Genomic DNA, 24,494 nt, shown 5'->3' on the forward strand with positions numbered 1-24,494 from the left:
GCCTGCCATCCGAGAAATGGTACTGGACTCCTAGGGTGAGAGCCTTCTGCTCTCACGAGGCCCTGAACAAAAGCCTGTCTGGGAAGATGGTGCAACACCCCCTCCCACAGGATGACCTGCTGCTACCGCCTTTGAAATGCAAATCTGCTTCTCCTCACAGGAGAGGAAGCTACCCCCTGTACAGAGCCAATTTGGCACCTGGACTGATGGGGAAATTAGTTAGTCAGGTAAGAGTACAACCCCAGGCTAGTATCACCCCTATGGTGGGCTGCTGCAAGGTGGACACAACTTTACAGAAGTAGCCATCTTTGAGATGGCATACTTAGGAATTCTCGGACAGGGTCATTCCCACTTTCCGCAGAGAGTGGTACTATAGGGGGTGTAGTGACCCCAAAAGTCAGTAGCCCATTGGCTACCACCCTACACCCCCCTAAATTCTGTATTTAGAGGAAAGCCTGGCACCAGAGAGGGAGATCCTGATGACCTAAGAAGACCAAAGACAAAGAGGAGCTGCACAAGCACAAGAGGAGAAAAGAAGCTGCTGACCTGGTACCCAACCCCCCTGCATCTCTTGGCGAAATCTGCACCAAAGTCGACCCATCCTGCAGCTGTGACTCCAGAAACCCAGGAGGACTACCTGCCTTCGAAAAAGAATCAAAACCTCCAGTGAGCAGCGGATCTGTTCTCCAACAACCTAAAAAAGAAGGGACCCTGAAGCCTCTGGGACAACCAAAACCTGACATCTGAGGTCACCACTGCACCCACCGTTTCCAACCAGAGTTGAAGTGGAACACCAGGGCCAACAAGGTTCCCCAGCCCTCCAGAGTCCGAGTCCATTGTTATTTCACCTCTCCTGGACTCCCTGACAATGCTTGCAGCCTGTGCATGGAGCCCCCTCTACCGCGACTACTCGGTCAGAAAAAAACAACACCTAAGGACACCTCCTCCTCACCGGAAGGATACAGAGTGTCAGACTACCGCCGTTCACCCCAGAACCCAAACACACATGCTGCAGAGTGCCTTCAGAATCATCTGTCAGCCCAACGCTTTTCAACATCTACATGGCCTCACTAGTTAAGATCATCTAACAACATGGGCTAACACAGTCTCCTACGCTGATGATACCCAACTGATCCTCTCCTTGTCCGATAACCATGGAAAAGCCAAGAGAATTTTCACAACGGGATGAGAGCAGTTGCCTCCTGGATGGAAGCCAGCTGCCTTAAACTCAACTCAGACAAGATGGAGATCTTCATAATCGGCTCCACCACTTCCACCTGGAACAACTCCTGGGGGCTCGCCACACTGGGAAACACCCCTGCTCCCACAGACCACACATGCAATCTGGGCATCATCCTGGACTCCTCTCTATCCATGACCCGCCAAGCCAATGCCGTTTAGTAATCATGCTTCCACACCCTCCAACTCCTTCGAAAGATCTTCAAGTGGATCCCCTCCAACAAGAGGAAGACAGTCAACCACGCATTTGTCAATATAAAACTGGACTACGGCAATGCATTCTATGCCAGCATCACCAAGAAACTACAATCAAGACTACAAAGAATCCAGAATGTAGCAGCCAGACTCATCCTGGACATCCCGTGACACAGCCACATCTACCCCCACCTCAGAGACCTACACTGGTTCTCAGTCAACTAGCGCATCACATACAAACTCCTAACCCACACCTAAAAGGCACTACACAACATAGGACTGCCTCAACCACTGCCTCGCCTTCTACGTCCCCAACAGACAACTCAGTTATTCCCAGCTTGCCCTCGCAGCCATTCCCAAGATCTGGAAAAACACAGCAGGCGGAAGATCCTTCCACTACCTCGCAGCCCAGACATGGATCACGGTACCTCTCAAACTCAGGCAGACTGCATCACTGAAGCAATTCAGGAAGGACCTCAAGACCCGGCTCTTTCATTTAGCAGCACACCCCGCAAATAGCACCTTGAGACCCTAGGGGTGATTAGCTGCGCTTTAGAAATCACTGATTGATTGAGCTCTGCACTCGTCGCCCATGAGCCATGGAGAAGAGGACCAAAACCCTACCAGCCTCTGGTGTGCTCGCTGACTAGTTTCTGCTAGCCTGGCACTAGAGACACCCTTTTGGAAACCTACGGTGAGAGCCCTCGGCTCTCAGGTGGTCCAGAACAAAAGCCTGTCTCGGAAGAGGGTGTAACACTTCCTCCCACAGGATGACTGGCTGATTAGCCTTCCTAAGGCGGCAAGCCTTTAAGGGCTGCTGCATTTGAAATGCAAATCTGGCTCCCTTCACAGGAGGGGAAGCCAACAGCCCACCAGCCCCCCCCCCCCGACATCTAGTCAGGTAGGCATCTGTATGAAGCTGGTTCTCTATATAGTGCACTAAAATGAAGTACACTGCAGTGGCTAAAACAGATAGGTTTAATGCTCTGTTTGTGGTAGTGTGGGTGAGCAGTTAAACCTGTCAAGGAGTTGTGTTAAGCATTTGTTGTACTCACAAAGGTAATAAATGAGACACCACTCTGTGAATAAATCTGAGACCAAATTAGAAAAGTAACATTTTCTTTTGTATATGCTTTGAACCAAAGAACTTCAGTATAAATAAAAATAATTTGGTTTTTCAAAAAATAACACAATGCAATTTTCAGAGTCTTCAATGTAAACCTATGGGCTGCAGGGCAGGTCATAGTTTGGTGCAGGATCGTTGAGGGCTGCAGGCAGGCCGGTAGGGCTGAGGCCTAGTCAGATGATGTCTGCAGTCTTCTCTGTGGCACAACACGGTAGTATCCGGCTCTTCTTAGGTCCTCAGAAATATAAGCTCTAGGGTTCCGGGGTGCCACCTAAAGACTGAATTTAGAGGGGTTACATGGAGTGCCAGGTGGTAGCCAATGTGCTCCTCACATTCATGGTGATTACACCTTTTTATGACCACCTCCATTGGGAAGCGGGCATAACCCTAACCCTAGTGGCCTAATTCCTACCAAACAAGATGGATGATTTTAAAAGGCAGTGTCCACTTCAGCTTGCTCACCTTAGGAGTGGGATTGGCATGACGTGGGCACTCCTAGTTTCACTAATTTTACCACCTGTGCTGCCGACAAAAGAGGGGTCAGGACAAAGGGGTTGGTCTTCTCCACCATCTGGAGAGACCTGGGTCGCATTACAAAGGTGGCAATGCCTTTGAAGCTCCCTGCCCTGCAATGTACATCCTGCCTGGGAGAGGAGGTAACAGCTCTGCCCAGGGCAGGCTTTGGTCTTTGGGCCTCGAGAGTACTGGCTCTCACCGTGGGGTCCAGAATGAGTCTGTGGTGGCTGAACTGGTCAGGACTGGTCAGTCAACACACTAGTAGGTGCTAGGTTTTCAGGGGCTCCTCTAAGGTGCCCTCTCTGTGTGCATTTATTAATAAATCAATCACTGGAATCTGTGTGGGTTTATTATTCTGTGAGGTTTGATACCAAACATCCCAGGATTCAGAAAAGCCATGATATAGCTGTGAAACACATAATGACCAGTGTCCAGCATGTGCATTTAAAATGGCTTTTCTGAACACTTACTATGTCTGAGAATCGACAGAGACAAAGCTGGGGCATATCTGCTCATGTAGATATGCCCTCACATGTAATATAATGCATCCTACCTTAGGACTGTGAGGCCTGGTAGCGGGGTGACTTACATATATTGAATGACTGGTTTAGTGGACATGGCACACAGGCTGTGAGCCATGTCGTTTTTTCAGTTTTGTTCTACACCAAGACACTCAGCCTGTGAAAGCAGCAATGTGTCCACTTAGTATGAGAGTCTCTGAGGGTGGCACAATTTGTGCTGCAGCCTTCACGGGCCCTTTCTTCAGTACCACAGGCCCTAGTTTCTAGAGGTACAATTTAGAGAAGCTTACAGTGGTAGCTAAAGGTGTTTGGCAATTGTGCTAAACAACTATGCAGTTTTGGGGAAAGGACACTGGCACGTGGGACCTGGTTAGCAGGAACACAGTGCACTTCATTCAAAGTTGCATCCAAAAACCAGGCAAAAAAAGGGAGGGGTACTGCAACCATAACCCCGCTCCATACACTGTGCCACCATCAGGTGAGTAACACCCGTAAGGTAGGATAATGCTAGGTGGGCACAATTTTTCAAAAGGAGCCATGATGGTGATGGCATACTTAGGAATTCTGGGACGGGGTTATGTCTAATTCTCAGAAGGAAGTCTTCATATATGGGGCTTAGTGAATCTAAGGATCAGTAGCCCATTGGCTACTTCCCTACACATCCCTAAATTTGGTATTTAGGGGAGCCACTGGCACCAGAGGAGATCCTGATGACCTAAGAAGACCAAGGACACTGAAGAGCCGCAACAGCAGAAAAGGAGAAATAAAGTGGCTCACCTAGTACCAATCACGCTGGCCTGTATACATCCCTCGTCCAAATCTGCACCAAAAATGACTCATCCTGCATCTGTGACTTCAGAAATTCTGGAGGACTGTCTGCCTTTGAAAAAGACTCAAGACCTCCCATGAACAGCCGACCTGTTCCCCGATAACCTTCAAAAGAAGGGACTCTGAAGTCTCTGAAACCGCCAAAACCGACATCATAAGTCACCACTGCACCTGCCGTCTCTGACCAGAGTTGATGGGGAGCACAGGTGACAACAAGGCTCCCCAGCCCTCCAGAAACTGAGTCCATCATGGTTCCAGCCCTACTGGACTCTGTGATGACACCTGCAGCCTCTGCAAGCTGCCTCCTTCTATCGTGACCGCTCTGGTCTGAAAAACCTGACACCTAAGGACACCTCTGCCTGTGTCACCCCTGAGCAGTGGAGAAGAGGACCAACGGTGCATACCTGTGTCCAAGCATCGTGAGGCCTGAGTCCTACTGTTGGTTCAGCCCAACTGGCCTCCTACCCAGAGTCCTCAGCCTCTTTCCGCAGTGACCAATCTCCATAGGAACGCATTGGGCACACAACACTGTTTTTAACTCTACACCCAGCCGCCCCCATGATGCGGAGGGTGTACTGTGGGTGCTGCCTTGGACTTTCCCAACTACTCATCTTAACCCCAGGTGTTTGGTCTTCCACGTCACTGTACTCTGTTTCCAGAACTTGTTTTTTCTTCCATAGGATAACATTGCAGAACTCAGAAATTGCACTGTGTCCATTTTTTAAGTGAAAAGAACTTCTCTTAATGAACGATTTTTCTGATGCTTTAACATATTATAAAGATACTTGTTATTTTTATAAATTGGTGTGGATCTCCTTCAGTCGTGTGTCTCACTGACTGTGCGTATTTGTACATGTCTTACAGGCCTCTGTGTTAAGCTTGAGGACTGCAGAGTACTTTGGGATTGCATAGCAAGCCCTGACCACTCACCAGAGAACCCCTGGCCCTCTTACATGGCATTCACATACCACATAAAGGGCCAGCTTCCTAAACAAGTGATACACAAAGTGTAAAAAAAAAAGAGCCATGCCCATTTGGCAGAAGAACTGTGGGCAAGCACCAGGTGTCCTGTGGTGAATTTTGGCGAACATCAACTTAAATATATCGTTAAAGCCTGGTATGCTAGGGTGCTGCCTTTCACGGACAGTTCATATTTTACATTGAAAAGGTCACTAAATTTACATCTGACATTTGGCTTTACTGACACACTTATGCAATGCACAAAGGAGGATGTGCATAAATTAGATTTCTGCGCATATTTTCATTTTTGTACAACACATGTTCAGAGCCTTGGTTTGCTTTGATCCTATTAAAATCTGTTTCCTTCAAACTCAGAATTATAAATAAAACAGTGTACCTCATTTAAACTTTCTGTCTGCTGGGGTATTTTGTAATATTTATAACGTTAATTGAAAAGGATTTAAATGTTGTTGTGTGTTACAAACACCCAATATCCTGCAGTCTTTCCTTTCATACTTTCTGCACCCCGGTAGGATTGGCACTTGGTTCACGTTATACGATCCCCTCACTTTGCCAAGAAGGAAAGAAAAGTAAACACAAGTCTCCATGTTAGATAAGCAGCAGTATGTCAGACACCACTCCATGACACCTGAACTCTGTCTTTGAACTCATATCAAATGTACAAAATAAAAAATTTAAAGCATTTTTATTGTTCATTCCCCTTCAGAAATCCTGCAAGGCTATCCTGGGAGTTTCCTACACTCATACCTCCACCACTCTTGCAGTTTTACGATTCTAAGCAACTTTCTTTGTTCTCTTCATCTGGGAAAATTGGGAACTCTTGCAAATGCCTATTAATAATGACAGAAAAAGGTACATTTACACTTTTCTTCTATCTATGTGATTCCTTGAAGTGTCCTTGTGTACCTACTTGCCACTGTCCTTCGTCCTGAGCCTGTTCAGCTGGGCCCCCGGGGCTCTGCTTCTCCAGCTTCATGGCAAGCAGCAAATCAGCCAATTCATTCATCACGCCTTCCTCTTTCTTCCTCTTGGGTCGCGCGTCCTCTTCATCCTCAATAACCCGGTCAGCCTGCAGCAGATCAGCCTCTTCAGGAACCTCAATCAGCTCCTCCTCCTCTTTGCTATCTTCATCTTCCTCTTCCTCTTCTTCCCCAGCTGGGACACAGTTCAAAAGGCAAAGTTAGTGTGTGAGTAATGAAAATGTCACTTACCCAGTGTACATCTGTTCGTGGCATTAGTCGCTGCAGATTCACATGTTTGGCACAGTCCGCTGCCTGGTGTTGGGCTCGGAGTATTACAAGTTGTTTTTCTTCGAAGAAGTCTTTTTTGGTCACGGGACCGAAGGACTCCTCCCTCTTCGGCTCCATTGTGCATGGGCGTCGACTCCATCTTAGATTGTTTTCCCCGCAGAGGGTGAGGATGGAGTTGTTTGCTATGAATAGTGCCCATGCAATGGAGTGAATATGTATGTACGTTAAGAGTTTATAATAATTATTTACAAATGTACAGAAGTTTAAGATTTATGATCTACTTCTAAACGGCTACAGGCTTCCCGGGGAGGTGGGAGGGTACATGTGAATCTGCAGCGACTAATGCCACGAACAGATGTACACTGGGTAAGTGACATTTTCAGTTCGATGGCATATGTTGCTGCAGATACACATGTTTGGCACAGACTATAAAGCAGTTACCTCCCCTAAAAGCGGTGGTTTAGCCTGTAGGAGTTGAAGTAGTTTGGAATAATGTTCTTAGTACAGCTTGGCCCACTGTAGCTTGTTGTGCATTTAGTACATCTACACAGTAGTGTTTAGTAAACGTATGAGGCGTAGACCAGGTTGCAGCCTTACATATTTCGCTCATAGGAATGTTTCCTAGAAAGGCCATTGTAGCACCTTTCTTTCTGGTTGAGTGTGCCTTTGGTGTAATAGGCAATTCTCTTTTGGCTTTAAGATAGCATGTTTGAATACATCTGACTATCCATCTAGCAATGCCTTGTTTAGAGATTGGATTTCCTATGTGTGGTTTTTGAAAAGCTATGAACAGTTGTTTTGTTTTCCTGATTAGCTTTGTTCTGTCAATGTAGTACATTAGTGCTCTTTTGATGTCTAATGTATGTAGTGCCCTTTCAGCCACGGAATTTGGTTGTGGGAAGAACACTGGCAATTCTACTGTTTGATTTAAATGGAATGGTGAGATTACTTTTGGCAGAAATTTTGGATTTGTTCTTAGAACTATTTTATTGTTGTGTATTTGAATAAATGGTTCTTGTATGGTAAATGCCTGTATTTCACTTACTCTTCTGAGGGATGTGATTGCAATGAGAAATGCGACTTTCCAGGTTAGATATTGCATTTCACAGGAATGCATGGGTTCGAAAGGTGGACCCATGAGTCTTGTTAAGACGATGTTAAGATTCCATGAAGGAACTGGTGGTGTTCTTGGTGGTATAATTCTTTTTAGCCCTTCCATGAATGCTTTAATAACTGGTATTCTAAATAGAGACGATGAATGAGTAGTTTGTAGGTAAGCAGATATTGCTGCGAGGTGTATTTTTATAGATGAAAAAGCGAGATTTGCTTTTTGCAAATGTAGTAAGTATCCTACTATGTCTTTCGTAGAGGCATGTAATGGTTGTATTTGATTGGCATGGCAGTAGTAAACAAATCTTTTCCACTTAGATGCATAGCAGTGTCTAGTGGAAGATTTTCTAGCTTGTTTTATGACCTCCATGCATTCTTGTGTGAGGTCTAAGTGTCCGAATTCTAGGATTTCAGGAGCCAAATTGCCAGATTCAATGATGCTGGGTTTGGATGCCTGATCTGTTGTTTGTGTTGTGTTAACAGATCTGGTCTGTTGGGTAGTTTGACATGCGGTACTAGTGAAAGGTCTAGTAGAGTTGTATACCAAGGTTGTCTTGCCCATGTGGGTGCTATCAGTATGAGTTTGAGTTGGTTTTGACTCAACTTGTTTACTAGATATGGAAGGAGAGGGGGAAAAGCGTATGCAAATATCCCTGACCAACTCATCCATAGAGCATTGCCTTGTGATTCGCGGTGTGGGTACCTGGATGCGAAGTTTTGGCATTTTGATTTTTCTTTTGTTGCGAACAAATCTATCTGGGGTGTTCCCCAAATTTGAAAGTACTTGTTCAGAACTTGGGGGTGAATTTCCTATTCGTGGACTTGTTGGTGGTCTCGCGAAAGGTTGTCTGCTAGTTGGTTTTGTATTCCTGGAATAAATTGTGCTATTAGGCGAATGTTGTTGTGAATCGCCCACTGCCAAATTTTTTGTGTTAGGAGGCACAATTGTGTTGAGTGTGTTCCTCCTTGTTTGTTTAAATAATACATTGTTGTCATGTTGTCTGTTTTGACAAGAATGTATTTGTGTGTTATTATGGGTTGGAAGGCTTTTAACGCTAGAAATACTGCTAACAGTTCTAGGTAATTGATATGAAATTTTGTTTGGTGTATATCCCATTGTCCTTGAATGCTGTGGTGATTGAGGTGTGCTCCCCACCCTGTCATGGAAGCATCTGTTGTTATAACGTATTGAGGCACTGGGTCCTGAAATGTCCGCCCTTTGTTTAAATTTTTGCTGTTCCACCATAGAAGCGAGAGGTATGTTTGGCGGTCTACCAACACCAGATCTTGAAGTTGACCCTGTGCCTGTGACCATTGTGATGCTAGACACTGTTGTAAGGGTCGCATGTGTAGTCTTGCGTTTGGGACAATGGCTATGCATGATGACATCATGCCTAGAAGTTTTAGCACAAATTTTGCTTGTATCTTTTGGTTTGGAAACATAGCACTTATTACCTTGTGGAATGCCTGCACTCTTTGTGGACTTGGAGTGACAATTCCTTTTGATGTGTTGATGGTTGCTCCTAGATATTGTTGTGTCTGACACGGTTCTAGGTGTGATTTTGTATAGTTGATGGAAAACCCCAGTTTGTGAAGGGTTTGTATGACACATGTGGTGTCGTTTGCGCATTTTTTTACTGTGTTGGTCTTGATTAGCCAATCGTCTAGGTAAGGGAACACATGTATCTGTTGTCTCCTGATGTGTGCTGCTACTACTGCTAGACATTTTGTGAACACTCTTGGTGCAGTTGTTATTCCGAATGGCAACACTTTGAATTGGTAATGTATTCCTTTGAATACGAACCGTAGGTACTTTCTGTGAGAAGGGTGTATTGGTATATGAAAGTACGCATCCTTTAGGTCTAATGTGGTCATGTAATCTTGCTGTTTGAGCAGTGGAATGATGTCTTGTAGTGTGGCCATGTGAAAATGGTCCGATATGATGTAGGTATTTAGTGTCCTGAGATCTAATATTGGTCTTAATGTTTTGTCTTTTTTTGGAATTAGAAAGTACAGGGAGTAAACTCCTGTGTTTTTTTGTTGTACTGGTACTAACTCTATTGCATCCTTTTGCAGTAGTGCTTGAACTTCTAGTCCTAAAAGTTCTAAATGTTGTGGTGACATTTTGCGTGTTTTGGGAGGGATGTTTGGTGGGAATTTGTGGAATTCTATGCAATAGCCATGTTGGATTATTGCTAATACCCAATTGTCTGTTGTAATCTGTTGCCAAGATTGGTAGAATTGGCTTAGTCTTCCCCCCACTGGTGTTGAGTGAAGGGGTTGCGTGACTTGAAAGTCACTGTTTAGGTGGAGGTGTTTTTGGAGTCTGGAATCTTCCCCTACTCCTTGGGAATTGACCCCCTCTATATCCCCTGAAACCTCCCCTTTGGAAGGAACCCTGATATGGTGTGGTTCTTGTTTGTTGGCTGGTGGTGTCTGTGGGTTGGCCACGAAACCCCCCTCTAAATGGAGTTTTTCTAAAAGAGCCTCTGCTCTGCGGGGAGTAGAGTGCGCCCATGGCCTTGGCCGTGTCTGTGTCCTTTTTAAGTTTTTCAATGGCTGTGTCCACTTCAGGGCCAAAAAGTTGTTTTTTGTTGAAGGGCATATTAAGGACAGCCTGCTGGATTTCAGGTTTGAAGCCTGAAGTGCGGAGCCAAGCGTGTCTCCTTATGGTGACAGCAGTGTTGACTGTTCTCGCTGCAGTATCTGCTGCGTCCAGTGAAGAGCGGATTTGATTGTTTGAGATCGTTTGTCCCTCTTCAACTATTTGCTGCGCCCTTTTTTGGTATTCTTGGGGAAGATGGTCTACGAGAAGTTGCATCTCATCCCAGTGAGCGCGGTCATATCTGGCCAGCAGCGCTTGAGAACTTGCGATGCGCCACTGGTTGGCTGCCTGTGATGCTACTCTTTTTCCTGCCGCATCAAATTTTCTGCTTTCTTTGTCCGGAGGTGGGGCGTCGCCAGATGTATGGGAATTTGCTCTTTTGCGAGCTGCCCCTACTACTACGGAGTCAGGTGGTAACTGCGAAGTAATAAACACTGGATCTGTGGGTGGTGGTTTGTATTTTTTATCCACCCTTGGGGTGATGGCTCTTGATTTTACTGGCTCTTCAAAAATTTGTTTTGCGTGCCGTAACATCCCCGGTAGCATTGGGAGACATTGATATTGGCTATGTGTAGCCGAGAGGGTGTTAAATAAAAAATCATCCTCTATAGGATCGGAATGCAGTTGGACATTGTGGAATTCTGCAGCCCTAGCCACCAGTTGTGAGTATGAGGTACTGTCCTCTGGCGGTGACGGCTTTGTAGGGTATGAATCTGGATCATTGTCCGGCACTGGGGTGTTGTATAGGTCCCAAGCGTCTTGATCCTGATTATCTTGACTTATGGTAGTTTGCGCTGGTGATTGCATTTGTGGCGGTGTTTGTGCCGGCGATGCCTGTTGTAGTGGAGAGGGCGGAGGCGTGACTTTTTTAATCACTTTGGCTTGTGGTTGTGCGTCATCCTTGAGGAGACTGATCCTTCTTTTCCTCATTATTGGGGGAAGGGTTGATATCTTCCCTGTGTCTTGCTGGATGTACAGTCTCTTTTGTGTGTAGTCTGATTCTACACTTTGGAGCTCTTGTCCAAATCTGTGCATCTGGCCACTTATTCCTTGTTCCTCTGAGTAGGATGAAGGTGTGGTATTTTTCGGCGCCGAGAGAGAATCTTTTTTCGGTTTCGGCACCGACAGATTTTTTGTTCCTTTCGGCATGGATTCTCGGTGCCGATGTTTTTCGGTGCCGGTATCTTGTTTTTGTCTCTCGGAGCCGCTTTCTCGGCTCCGAGGTTGCTCCATGGCGGTCCCTCGACCGGAGTCGGGTGTCTTCGCTATGGGCGTGCCCTTTTTCGGCGCCTTCGACGGGTCGCCTGTTTTATGGGTCGAGCCATGGCCTGTTGGCAGTGGCGTCCCCTGGGCTTTCGTTTTGTCGATGGTTTTACTTTTCGACGTCTTACTCACAGTTTGTTGCTGTTGTTCGACGTCGGAGTCTCCGGATTCTGAGTCCGGAACCGAGAATGTTTCCTCTTCGTCGTCGAAACGTTGTTTTGTCGGCGTGGACGCCATTTGTAGACGCCTGGCTCTTCGGTCCCGGAGTGTTTTTCTGGACCGGAAGGCTCGACAGGCCTCACAGGTATCCTCCTTGTGCTCGGGGGACAAGCACAAGTTACAGACCAAGTGCTGATCTGTATAAGGATACTTACTGTGACATTTTGGGCAGAAACGGAACGGGGTCCGTTCCATCGGCTTCGATGTCGCACGCGGTCGGGCCGACCAGGCCCCGATGGGGGAATCAAAGCTACCCCAAAGTCTTCCGATGATCGGTGTTGATGTACCTAACTATCCCGATACCGAACGGAACAATACCGACGCTTTCTTCCGAGATTCTGACTAACTTTCCGAACCGAAACACGGAGCGAAAAGGAATACGTCCGAACCCGACAGCGGGAAAAAAACAATCTAAGATGGAGTCGACGCCCATGCGCAATGGAGCCGAAGAGGGAGGAGTCCTTCGGTCCCGTGACCAAAAAAGACTTCTTCGAAGAAAAACAACTTGTAATACTCCGAGCCCAACACCAGGCAGCGGACTGTGCCAAACATGTGTATCTGCAGCAACATATGCCATCGAACATGTTCTTTCTACACGACACTGTGTCATGGTAGACGTTTCAGTGAGCTTGAACAAGCATAAAAAGGAAAACCACAAAGGTGGAACAGTTTACAGAGCTTCATAGTGAGAAGTGTGTTCATCCACTACAGTAAAATGCTGCAGGTCGGCGAGTGTGTAGAGTTGGCAATACTACAGTCTGTGCCATGTCTGCAATATTTGGCACCAAGAAGAAAACCGCAAGCCAGTTTTTGATATTGTCAGATGTACACTGACATATAACAAGTTCTAGGGGAAATCACCTACCTAGGCATGTTCCTTTGAAAGACCTCTGTCTGACAATAACGGCCTTTCATAGACAGCCTCTTGTTGATACGTTTCTTAATCTTTCTACGGTCAAAGATAAGTATAGAAGCAAGAGGAAGAGAGAGAGAGAGAGAGAGAGAGAGAGAGAAAGAGAGGGAGAGAGAGGGAGCAAGAGAGCGTGCGTGCGCGTCTGTGGGAGTTTTTTTTAAATGGTAGTTTACTACAAAAAATCCAGCTGTAAGGGTTTTCAAGCCCATATCTTTATTACCTGCATTCTGGGCCCCAGGTTGTAAGTTATCCGCATTCCTAGTAAACACTGTGACTCCAAGGCCGAGCCACTCCAAAATCATAGATTGTTTGCCTCCTTGGTAATAAAACATGTCATCGTTCTGAAGGAATGAAATATAATGATTAGCAAATCATCCAATAGATTGGTAAAAAATCTCAGCATGAAATAAACACAGTACAAGCATAAGTGCCAGAACGTAGGTCGTCTATGGGTTAGCCAGTAGGAAGCCTGAACAACAGATCAGTCAACTCATCTGCCAATCAGAAAACAACAAACTTGGGCTTACAATACACAGATGACAGGGTTGTGAAATACTGTTTACAAAAACACCCCACTTTGAATTTTGTGTTCCTTTACCCCCTCTTCTTCCACCAAGCACTAATCTTTCATAGCCCTGAGAAACTTGGGCTAGGCCTCACTTGAAATTGCCATGCTCTGGCCTCTTTCAGACCTGGTAACAGGCAAGCGGGTTTTTATACAACATTTATAAGAGTGAGACATATCATAAATTGATTTATGGAGTTTGGGAGAAATACTCATCTGTTCTGATTAGTTACACAAATTGGAGAATAACGATTTTTATAAAACGAAAATGAAGAGAACCATTAGTACCGGACCATGAATCTACTTTACTTATAGGACTCAATCTTTTTGGATTATGTATTAACAGAAACCACTGCGTCACTGCAGAGGTCTAAAATAGCGTGTTTATGATTGCCATTATTATTAGTGCATTAGAATACGACTGCAATACTTCGTGCACGGATGAAGCACGAGCGTCTGTAAATATGTAGCTATTTACAAAAAAAAAAAAACGGCTATAATAATCTAGGACCATCTGAAAAGGGCAGCTCTAGGAAAAAAATTAAAAACTGAAACTTTAAAAAATATTGTCTGTATTGACATCATTTAATATTGATTAGCGTCCAGACTGTGTGCAACCCCGATGTTGAAATGTACCTGTTCTCCTTTCTTGCACCACTCTTACAATAACTAAATGAATTACTCAAAAGGGGATGACAAAGGTTATGCATTATGAAGTATGTCCAAATTGTTCATGACCACAGAGAAAATATAGGGCATTAAGTGGCGGCATGACTCATTAACTGAGACACGTTCCTATTTTTAACTTGGCCAGTGGTACCTCTTAAATTCTGCCAGCTACCTGCATAATATTTTGTTGGAGAGTGCCTAATTAAGTTTGCTTCATATAACTCTACAACCCAAATGAAATCTGGAGAATGAGGCTGTACATAAGAATCCTCTTTAACTTAAATAGTGCTTACTCCTGCTGTGGCCACAATGACAGCAGGAAGAGGAATCAGGGCATTGGGCAGACACATATATTTAGGAAGGGTCACACAATTTTTATCAAGTGTAAAAGCACGGTTTACAGCCTAGATGGTTTGTATAGAACTTGTTGACATCTATAAACCTGTAGATGTGTACAGAAGTAGAAGATCCTTCATTGGAGGATTATCTGCTACTACATAATACGCCAGCAAAATAACATCCATCATGCGGAGAATAGAGGTCGTTTTTTTACTTACCTCACTTCCCTCAAAATTGACGGATTTTCAGTTATCATCTAACTCAGCCTCCAGGTCTTCCAGTATAAAAGTCAACACTTCAGCCACAGACTATAAATCCTTTCACCTTCCATTTTTAGGTCGCATCGTCTTTTTACTAGTAACAAAATAAACTATTCTTTAAATGCTATTTTTATTACAGTTAGATTTCCCATAAAGTGTCTTCCTCAAAACCGTGCTTGTCGCTAAAGGTCTATTAATAGTGACATAGTCCTGTTCAGATAGAATATTGGGAGCGTTCAATAGCTTGTGTACATCTTGTCCAGCTCTGAAAACAGTAGTTGTAGGAAGATGGCCTGGTGTGTGGTGAGTATTTGAAGTAATTACACATTATCCCAGGTCCAGGTACCCCCGATTAGAGTAGTGTATGCAGTGTCTAGAAGCCAGGCTCTATAGAAGTAGCTGAGGGTGAGCAGCCAAGGCTTATCTAGGAGACATGCAAAGCTCATGCAATACCACTGTAATCACACAGCACTTATACACATAAAAGAAAACACTCAGTGTTACGAAAATAAAGGGTCTTTATTACAGTAATACAGTACCAAAACACTAGATAGGCAACCCTCCAATAGGAGGTAAGTTAACACACTAAATATGTACACCAGTTATCAGAAATAGGCATAAAAAGTGATAGGAAAAAGTGCAAATGCAGATAGACAATAGTGACCCTAAGGGGAGCCCAAACCATATACAAAAAAAACAGAATGTGAACACAGGACCCCCACCTAAGTAAGTGGAATGTGTAGAGGGGAGCCGGGGGTCCTAGGAAACACCAAAGGTAAGTATTACAGTGCCCCCTAGCGACCAGGAAGAAAGGAGTAAATTACTAGATTTTCCCCAAACCACCCAAAAGGAAGAAAATGCAACACTCAGACAAGACTGCAAGAAACCAGCAGTGGGTTCTTGAAGAGGAAGACCTGTGGAAGAAGGGGACCAACTCCAGAAGTCACAGAAAAGTCCAGGAGGAGTAGGTGCTACTACCGACCCAGCTGGGGATGCAGGAGTTGGTCGACAATAGGACGAAGACGGTCAGGAATGCAGCCCTGGAGCAGGTGAAGAGTTCCTGGAGGATGCAGTTGACGTCCCACGCCGGATGGAAGATTGCAGTTGGTCAGTGGCGTGCAAAAGCCACCAACTAGTCTTGTTAAAGGCAGAAGTCGCAGTGAAGCAAAAGTGGAGCTGCCGGAGACCAGCAAGGTCCAGGAGGGCTCGACCTAAGCAGGGAGTCCTAGAAGGACCCTCAGCAAGGCAAAGATACCCAAGAGGAAGAGGCAGCCCTCACAGGAGACCCTCTGGCCGAGGAACTAGGAGTCACAGAGGAGCTGTTGCAGCACTACTGGAGAAGGGTCCCACCCTGCAGGAGAAGCACGCAGAGGGCTGTGCGTCGCAGGAAGCAGTGCTTGGGCTACAGGGACCCTGGAGATCCCTTGGAGATGCAAACAAGCTTTGGCAGCTGCAAGAGACATGGGTGCATAGGGGTACTGTCCTGTGTGTGAATGCAGGGGCTTACCTCCAACAAAGCTGGACATCTGGCAGAGAGGACCAATAGGATTACTCCGGACCATCCCTCATGATGCAGGATCCACGTAGCTCAGGATGAGAGAAGATCCACGCAGCCGGTCGTCGTTGCAGTTGGTGCCTGCGGATGCAGGGGAGTGACTCCTTGACTCCAAGAGAGATTCCTTCTCATGCAGGCTGAAGACTTACTGCCATCAGAGGAAATGTTGCAGAAGCTTGAAGGAGCCGTGGAAACAAGGTTGCAAGCAGAATCTTTGTCATAGATGCAGACTGTTGGTGCCTTGAGGGTCCAGTCGCGGTTCCAGTGACTAGAAGTCAAAGTGGAGGTTGCAAAGGAGTCCTGCTGGAATCTTGCAAGCGGAATCCAAGGACCCACCCAAGAGAGACCCTAAATAGCCATGAAAAGGGGATTGGTCACTTAGACAGGTGACCACCTATCCGGAGGGGGCTCTGACGTTACCTCCCAGACCTGGCCAGTCAGATGCTCTCAGAGGTCGCTGCCAACCTTGGATTCAAGATGGCAGAACCCAGGGACCCTCTGGAGGAGCTCTGGGCACCACCCCTGAGGTGGTGATGGACAGGGGAGTGGTCACTCCCCTTTCCATTGTCCAGTTTCATGCCAGAGCAGGGACTAGGGGTCCCTGAACTGGTGTAGACTTGTTTATGCATGGAGGGCACCAAATGTGCCTTCAAAGCACACCAGTGGCTTGGGGAGGCTACACCTTCCAAGCCATGTTACACCTATTTCCAAAGGGAGAGGGTGTTACCCCCCTCTCCCAAAGGAAATTCTTTGTTCTGCCTTCCTTGGCCTAGGCTGTTCAAGCAGCAGGAGGGCAGAAACCTGTCTGAGGGGTGGCAGCAGCTTGGGCTGCCCAGAAAACCCCAGAAGGCTGGTAGGAGCAATGCTGGGGGTCCTCTAAGGAGCCCCCAGAGTGCATGGAATAAGGCTTCCAATACTGGCAACAGTATAGGGGTATGATTCCAACATGTTTGATACCAAACATGTCTAGGTTCAGTCACCATTATGTAGCTGGACATAGGTTGTGACCTATATCCAGTACACGCATAAAATGGTGTCCCAACACTCACAAAGTCCATGAAAATGGAACTGGAGATCATGGGGGCACCTCTGCTAGTGTAGGGGTGCCCTCACACAGAGGTACTTGCACCCTGCCCTCTGGGCTAGGAGGGGCTGCCATAGGGGTGACTTACAGTGACCCGGTGCAGTGACCTGTAGTGAAAAATGGTGCATGCACCTTTTCACGCAGGCTGCAATGGCAGGCCTACAGAACACTTTGCATGGGCTCCCCATGGGTGGCATAATACATACTGCAGCCCATGGGGATCCCCATGTACCCCAAATGCCCTGAGTACCGTATACTAGGGACTAACATGGGGGCACCAGTATGCCAAATGAGGGGTGAAAGTAACTATGTTACCAAGTGTAAGGAAATGCCTCCTTGGCATGGTTACCCCCTAACATTTTGCCTTTGCTGATGCTAAGTTATGATTTGAAAGTGTGCTGGGATCCTGCTAACCAGGCCCCAGCACCAGTGTTCTTTCCCTAAACTGTACTTTTGTCTCCACAATTGGCACAACCCTGGCACTCAGGTAAGTCCCTTGTAATTGGTACCCCTGGTACCAATAGCCCTGATGCCAGGGAAGGTCTTTAAGGGCTGCAGCATGTCTTATGCCCCCCTAGGGACCCCTCACTCAGCACATGAACACTGCTTCATAGCTTGTGTGTGCTGGTGGGGAGAAAATGACTAAGTCGACATGGAACCCCCCTCAGAGTGCCATGCCAACCTCACACTGCCTGTGGCATACGTAAGTCACCCCTCTAGCAGGCCTTACAGCCCTAAGGCAGGGTGCACTATACCACAGGTGAGGGCATATATGCATGAGCACTATGACCCTACAGTGTCTAAGCAAAACCTTAGACATTGTAAGTGCAGGGTAGCCATAAGAGTATATGGTCTGGGAGTTTATCAAACACAAACTCCACAGTTCCATAATGGCTACACTGAAAACTGGGAAGTTTGGTATCAAACTTCTCAGCACAATAAATGCACACTGATGCTAGTGTGCAATTTATTGTAAAATACACCTAGAGGGCATCTTAGAGATGCCCCCTGAAAACATACCCGACTTCCAGTGTAGCCTGACCAGTTCCTGCCAGCCTGCCACACACCAGACATGTTGCTGGCCACATGGGGAGAGTGCCTTTGTCACTTGGTGGCCAGGAACAAAGCCTGTACTGGGTGGAGGTGCTTCTCACCTCCCCCTGCAGGAACTGCAACACCTGGCGGTGACCCTCAAAGGCTCACCCCTTTTGTTACAGCGCCCCAGGGCATCCCAGCTAGTGGAGATGCCCGTCCCTCCGGCCACTGCCCCCACTTTTGGCGGCAAGGCTGGAGTAGATAATGAGAAAAACAAGGAGGAGTCACCCACCAGTCAGAACAGCCCCGAAGGTATCCTGAGCTGAGGTGACCCCTGCCTTGAGAAATCCTCCATCTTGAGTTTGGAGGATTCCCCCAATAGGATTAGGGATGTGCCCCCCTCCCCACAGGGAGGAGGCACAAAGAGGGTGTAGCCACCCTCAAGGACAGTAGCCAATGGCTACTGCCCTCCCAGACCTAAACACATCCTAAATTCAGTATTTAGGGGCACCCTAGAACCTAGGAAACTAGATTCCTGCAACCTGAAGAAAAAAGAAGGACTGCTGACCTACAAGCCTGCAGAGAAGGAGGAAGACGACAACTGATTTGGTCCCAGCCCTACCGGCCTGTCTCCAACTTCAAAAACCTCCTCCAGCGACGCATCCAACAGGGACCAGCGACCTCTGAAGCCTCAGAGGACTGCCCTGACCCCCAGGACCAAGAAACTCCCGTGAGCAGCGGCCCTGCTCAACAATCTGCAACACACTTGCAACTTTTCAACAACTTTAAAGACTTCACTTTTCCCGCCGGAAGCTTGAGACTTCCCACTCTGCACCCGACGGCCGAAGCTCAACCTGCAGAAAACGAACACCTCAGGGAGGACTCTCCGGCGACTGCGAGCCCGTGAGTAACCAGAGACGTCCCACCTGAGCCCCCACAGTGACGCCTGCAGAGAGGATACAGAGGCTCCCCCTGACCGCGACTGCCTATAACAAGGGACCCGACGCCTGGATCCAGCACAGCACCCGCAGCCCCCAGGACCTGAAAGAACCGAACTCCAGTGCAGGAGCGACCCCCAGGCGACCCTCTGCCTAGCCCACTTGGTGGCTACCCCGAGGAGCCCCCCCTGTGCCTGCCTGCATCGTTGAAGTAACCACTGGGTCCCTCCATTGTTTTCAATCTAAAACCCGACGCCCCTGTGCCGCTGAGGGTGTACTTTCTGTGCCTGCTTGTGTCCCCCCGGAGCTCAACAAAACCCCCCCTGGTCTGCCCCCCGAGGACGCAAGTACTTACCTGCTGGCAGACTGGAACCGGAGCACACCTGTTACCCAAAGGCTACTATGTGTTTTGGGCACCTTTTTGACCTCTGCACCTGACCGGCCCTGAGCTGCTGGTGTGGTAACTTTGGGGTTTGCATGAACCCCCAATGGTGGGCTGCCTATGCCCCAAACTTGAGACTTGGATGTGTTTTACTTACCTTCAAAACTAACCTTTACTTACCTCACCCAGGAACTGTTGATTTTTGCAGTGTCCACTTTGAAAATAGCTTATTGCCATTTTTACAAAGACTGTATGTGATATTGCTTTCATTCAACGTTCCTAAAGTATCTAAGTGAAGTACCTTACATTTAAAGTATTAACTGTAAATCTTGAACCTGTGGTTCTTAAAATAAACTAAGAAAATATATTTTTTCAATATAAAAATCCTATTGGCCTGGAGTAAGTCTTTGAGTGTGTGTTCCTCATTTATTGCCTGTGTGCGTACAACGAATGCTTAACATTACCCTCTGATAAGTCTACTGCTTGACCACAATACCACAAAATAGAGCATTAGAGTTATCTACTTTTGCCACTATCTTACCTCTAAGGGGACCCCTTGGACTCTGTGCACACTATTTCTTACTTTGAAATAGTATATACAGAGCCAACTTCCTACACCAAGTTTGAAGGGAGAGAGCATAATCAGTGGGGTCCTTGTTAGCAGGAACCCAGTGAACACAGTTAAACAACTGAAAACAGGCAGAAAATGGGGGGTAACCATGCCAGGAAAGAGTGTATTTTCCTACAGTAGTGTTACAGCCTTCTATGGCCTATGTGCCATGATTCTAACACAGTTACACAAACTACAGAGTGATCCTCAATGCTGATAAAGGATGTTGGTACCTATGCATGCACGAAGGTAAGCATTTGTTATTTAAGGGTGCACAGTATTCATAAAGGGCCCCATCCAATATATTAAACCAACAATGAAAATGTATTCATGCTGCATAGAAGTTAATATTATTTGTTATCCCTTTAAGCAAAATGAACATGTTATTACCTCCAGTAACACCTTAGTTGGTAGAGACGATCTGTTCAAGATTCTTTACCTTTGAATATCCCTAGGCATCAGACCAGTTCTGGAAGATTTTTCAGCAGTGCCCCTGCACGCCTTTAAGTGGCGTTGTTCTGTTCCACATGGGCATCAACCACGCCAGAAGTGGTGTGTGCAGTCCCTATATATGTGTCACCTTGGCGCGTTGACATCAGTTACATTTGTGACTTTCCACACCAGGAGCACGAAGCCACATGAGAACCAACCACTGGTGTGGAAAAGATTAGAGCCCTGAAGAGGGTGTCCCTCAAACCTGAACTGGTTCTCAAAGCGGGGAGGGTTGGTAAAGAATCTGTGGCTAGATAAAGTCTCTACCAGATAAGGAATTACTGAAGGTAAGTAACTCGTTCATCTGATAGACACTTCTGGCTGCAAATTTATGTAGATAAACAAAACCTCCACGGAGGTGGGTTTGCAAATCTAATTAAATCAAAAATCATATAGGATCGTACAGGTAAAGTGACCGTCAACACGGACCGGACTGTCCAGGCAGTAATGGTTTGTGAATTTATGCAGGGATGCCAACGTCACAGCCTAGCACCACATGCTAATGGAGTGGTCGCAGTCTTGGCTTCAGTAGAATGAGCCCGCAAGCCCACTTCACCAATGTGTAGGTGATCTGAATACACAAAACTATTCAAGTGATGGTTATTTTCTGTACAGTTTTCCCTTTCTTTGCTTCCACATAACCCGCAAAGGTTTGAATGTCTACCCAGAATTCTTTTGTGCAGTCTGGTTGGAACAACAATGCTCTTTTTGCATCCAGGCAGTGAAGATTATCCTCTTCTTTGGAGGGATGAGGGGGAGCAACGAAGTTGGCATGTGTCCAGAGGACCACTTTGTCATGGTAAAAGGTGGTAGAAGTAGGGTATGCCGAAAGCGCTTGAAGTTCGCTGACTCTCCTGACCGATGTTTTGGCCACTAAAACTGCAGTTTTAATGGCCAACAGCCTAAGTGGACGATTGTGCAGAGGCTCAAAGGGGGAGCGCATAAGAAAGGTAAGAACCATGTTCAGGTCCCACTGAGGCTTGATAAAGGGGTGGGTGGAAACATTTCTTGAAGGCCTTTAAGGAACCTAGCTAAAACCAATGAATCTAAAAGAGAAGATTGGTCCGGCAACCGCAGAAACACTGAAATAGCAGCAGAAAGGTAACCTTTAACTATGCTGGACCAAAGACAGTGCAAACACAAGAAAGTGTCAGAGAGGTGCAGACAAGGAGTCGACATTGTGAGAAGCATGTTACAATGCAAACATTTCCCAGCGCCATGTGTATACAGTTTTGGTGGAGAGATGCCTGGCTGCTAGAATAACCTCACAGACTTCGGGAGGAAGGTTGAAAGCTGTCAACTGTTGCCACTCAGTTTCCAAGGATGGAGGCAGAAGGTCTGCCCTGTTGCTGCGACAGAAGATCCTCTCGAAGAGGCAGCCTGACCAGTCAACCGATAGTCATGCTCAACAGATCGGGATACCAGACTCTCTGTGCCCAATCTGGACCCACAAGACTAACTTGAGCCTGATCTTCTTGAGCACCGTCAGTAGGAGTGGGATTGGCGGAAAGGTGTACAGTAGGGTGCAGATCCACTAGAGACGAAAAGCACCTCAGAGCGAGAGCCGCCTTGGAAACTCCAGCGGACAAACAGATCTAACTAAGGTTCTACCCACTGCTGAAAGAAACCTTGGACCACTTCCAGCTGGAGACACCACTTGGCATCTTCAGCTAATTTTGTCTGCCCTGGCGATCAAAGAGCCCGCCAGGTGTTGAACCATCAGCTAAATGCCCTGACGTGCCAGCCATGTCCAGAGGACCAGTGCCTCTTGAGTCACTATCCACGACCAGACCCCGCCTTGTTTGTTGCTGTACCACATGGTGATGGTGTTGTCCATGAACACCTGTCCCAGCCTTTCCTTGATAAAAGGATGAAAGGCTTTTAATGTCAATGGGATCGACCAAAGCTCCAACAGGTTTATGTGAAGCTTAAATTCTATTAAAGACCCGAGTCCTCGGATCTCCATCATGGCCAGGGTGCTGATGCTCACTCGTCTTGTCGGGTGACTTCGACAGATGTGGGGAAGTCGAAGAACGCCTGGACTTCATCATCTTCTTGTGCTTGTGGGACTCCCAATTACTTCAAATGTGGCGAGGAATGTCGGGTCAGGCTCCGCAAACAGTCTGGGACCTCCCACGCTAATGGGATCTCGAGAGTTAGAGTCGACAGACATCACGCAGCAAGGAGTTTTAGGGATTACTCTCTCAGTGACTATGGGTGCATGGCGCGGCAGTCCTCCTACACCTGGAGCTCGGCATGAAGCAGGGGTCTGTCACCAACATTTGCTTGGGACAGGCCCCACATGGTTTGAAACAAGCTGGTTTCTTAGATGACATCCTCACAAAAGAAGAAAGATCTCAGGAAAAGAGTCAACAAAAAGTCGCAAAAAAGCCAGTCAAAAAGTGACTGAAGGGTAGCTGTAAGGAAATGCCTCCTTGGCATGGTTGCCCCCTGACTTTTTGCCTTTGCTGATGCTATGTTTACAATTGAAAGTGTGCTGAGGCCTGCTAACCAGGCCCCAGCACCAGTGTTCTTTCCCTAACCTGTACTTTTGTATCCACAATTGGCAGACCCTGGCATCCAGATAAGTCCCTTGTAACTGGTACTTCTAGTACCAAGGGCCCTGATGCCAAGGAAGGTCTCTAAGGGCTGCAGCATGTCTTATGCCACCCTGGAGACCTCTCACTCAGCACAGACACACTGCTTGCCAGCTTGTGTGTGCTAGTGAGGACAAAACGAGTAAGTCGACATGGCACTCCCCTCAGGGTGCCATGCCAGCCTCTCACTGCCTATGCAGTATAGGTAAGACACCCCTCTAGCAGGCCTTACAGCCCTAAGGCAGGGTGCACTATACCATAGGTGAGGGTACCAGTGCATGAGCATGGTACCCCTACAGTGTCTAAACAAAACCTTAGACATTGTAAGTGCAGGGTAGCCATAAGAGTATATGGTCTGGGAGTCTGTCAAACACGAACTCCACAGCACCATAATGGCTACACTGAAAACTGGGAAGTTTGGTATCAAACTTCTCAGCACAATAAATGCACACTGATGCCAGTGTACATTTTATTGTAAAATACACCCCAGAGGGCACCTTAGAGGTGCCCCCTGAAACTTAACCGACTATCTGTGTAGGCTGACTAGTTTTAGCAGCCTGCCACAAACCGAGACATGTTGCTGGCCCCATGGGGAGAGTGCCTTTGTCACTCTGAGGCCAGTAACAAAGCCTGCACTGGGTGGAGATGCTAACACCTCTCCCAGGCAGGAATTGTCACACCTGGCGGTGAGCCTCAAAGGCTCACCTCCTTTGTGCCAACCCAGCAGGACACTCCAGCTAGTGGAGTTGCCCGCCCCCTCCGGCCAGGCCCCACTTTTGGCGGCAAGGCCGGAGAAAATAATGAGAATAACAAGGAGGAGTCACTGGCCAGTCAGGACAGCCCCTAAGGTGTCCTGAGCTGAGGTGACTCTAACTTTTAGAAATCCTCCATCTTGCAGATGGAGGATTCCCCCAATAGGGTTAGGATTGTGACCCCCTCCCCTTGGGAGGAGGCACAAAGAGGGTGTACCCACCCTCAGGGCTAGTAGCCATTGGCTACTAACCCCCCAGACCTAAACACGCCCTTAAATTTAGTATTTAAGGGCTACCCTGAACCCTAGAAAATTAGATTCCTGCAACTACAAGAAGAAGGACTGCCTAGCTGAAAACCCCTGCAGAGGAAGACCAGAAGACGACTACTGCCTTGGCTCCAGAAACTCACCGGCCTGTCTCCTGCCTTCCAAAGATCCTGCTCCAGCGACG

The 24,494-nt window shown here is 47.0% G+C and overlaps 1 protein-coding gene across 4 annotated transcripts in view; it reads right to left on the minus strand.

Annotated features, from left to right (window-relative positions):
* Positions 1-24,494, minus strand: part of ZNFX1 (zinc finger NFX1-type containing 1) — a 191,909-nt gene that overhangs the window by 86,084 nt on the left and 81,331 nt on the right. For all 4 annotated transcript variants that reach the window (XM_069243475.1, XM_069243477.1, XM_069243474.1 and 1 more), the window contains exons 7-8: positions 12,987-13,107; positions 6,317-6,561 (exon numbers count right to left, since the gene is read on the minus strand). In XM_069243475.1, coding sequence (XP_069099576.1) covers positions 6,317-6,561; positions 12,987-13,107 — 366 coding nt within the window. The remainder of the gene's footprint in view (positions 1-6,316; positions 6,562-12,986; positions 13,108-24,494) is intronic.

Source organism: Pleurodeles waltl, chromosome 7 (genome assembly GCF_031143425.1).
Source record: "Pleurodeles waltl isolate 20211129_DDA chromosome 7, aPleWal1.hap1.20221129, whole genome shotgun sequence".
NCBI lineage: Eukaryota > Metazoa > Chordata > Amphibia > Caudata > Salamandridae > Pleurodeles > Pleurodeles waltl.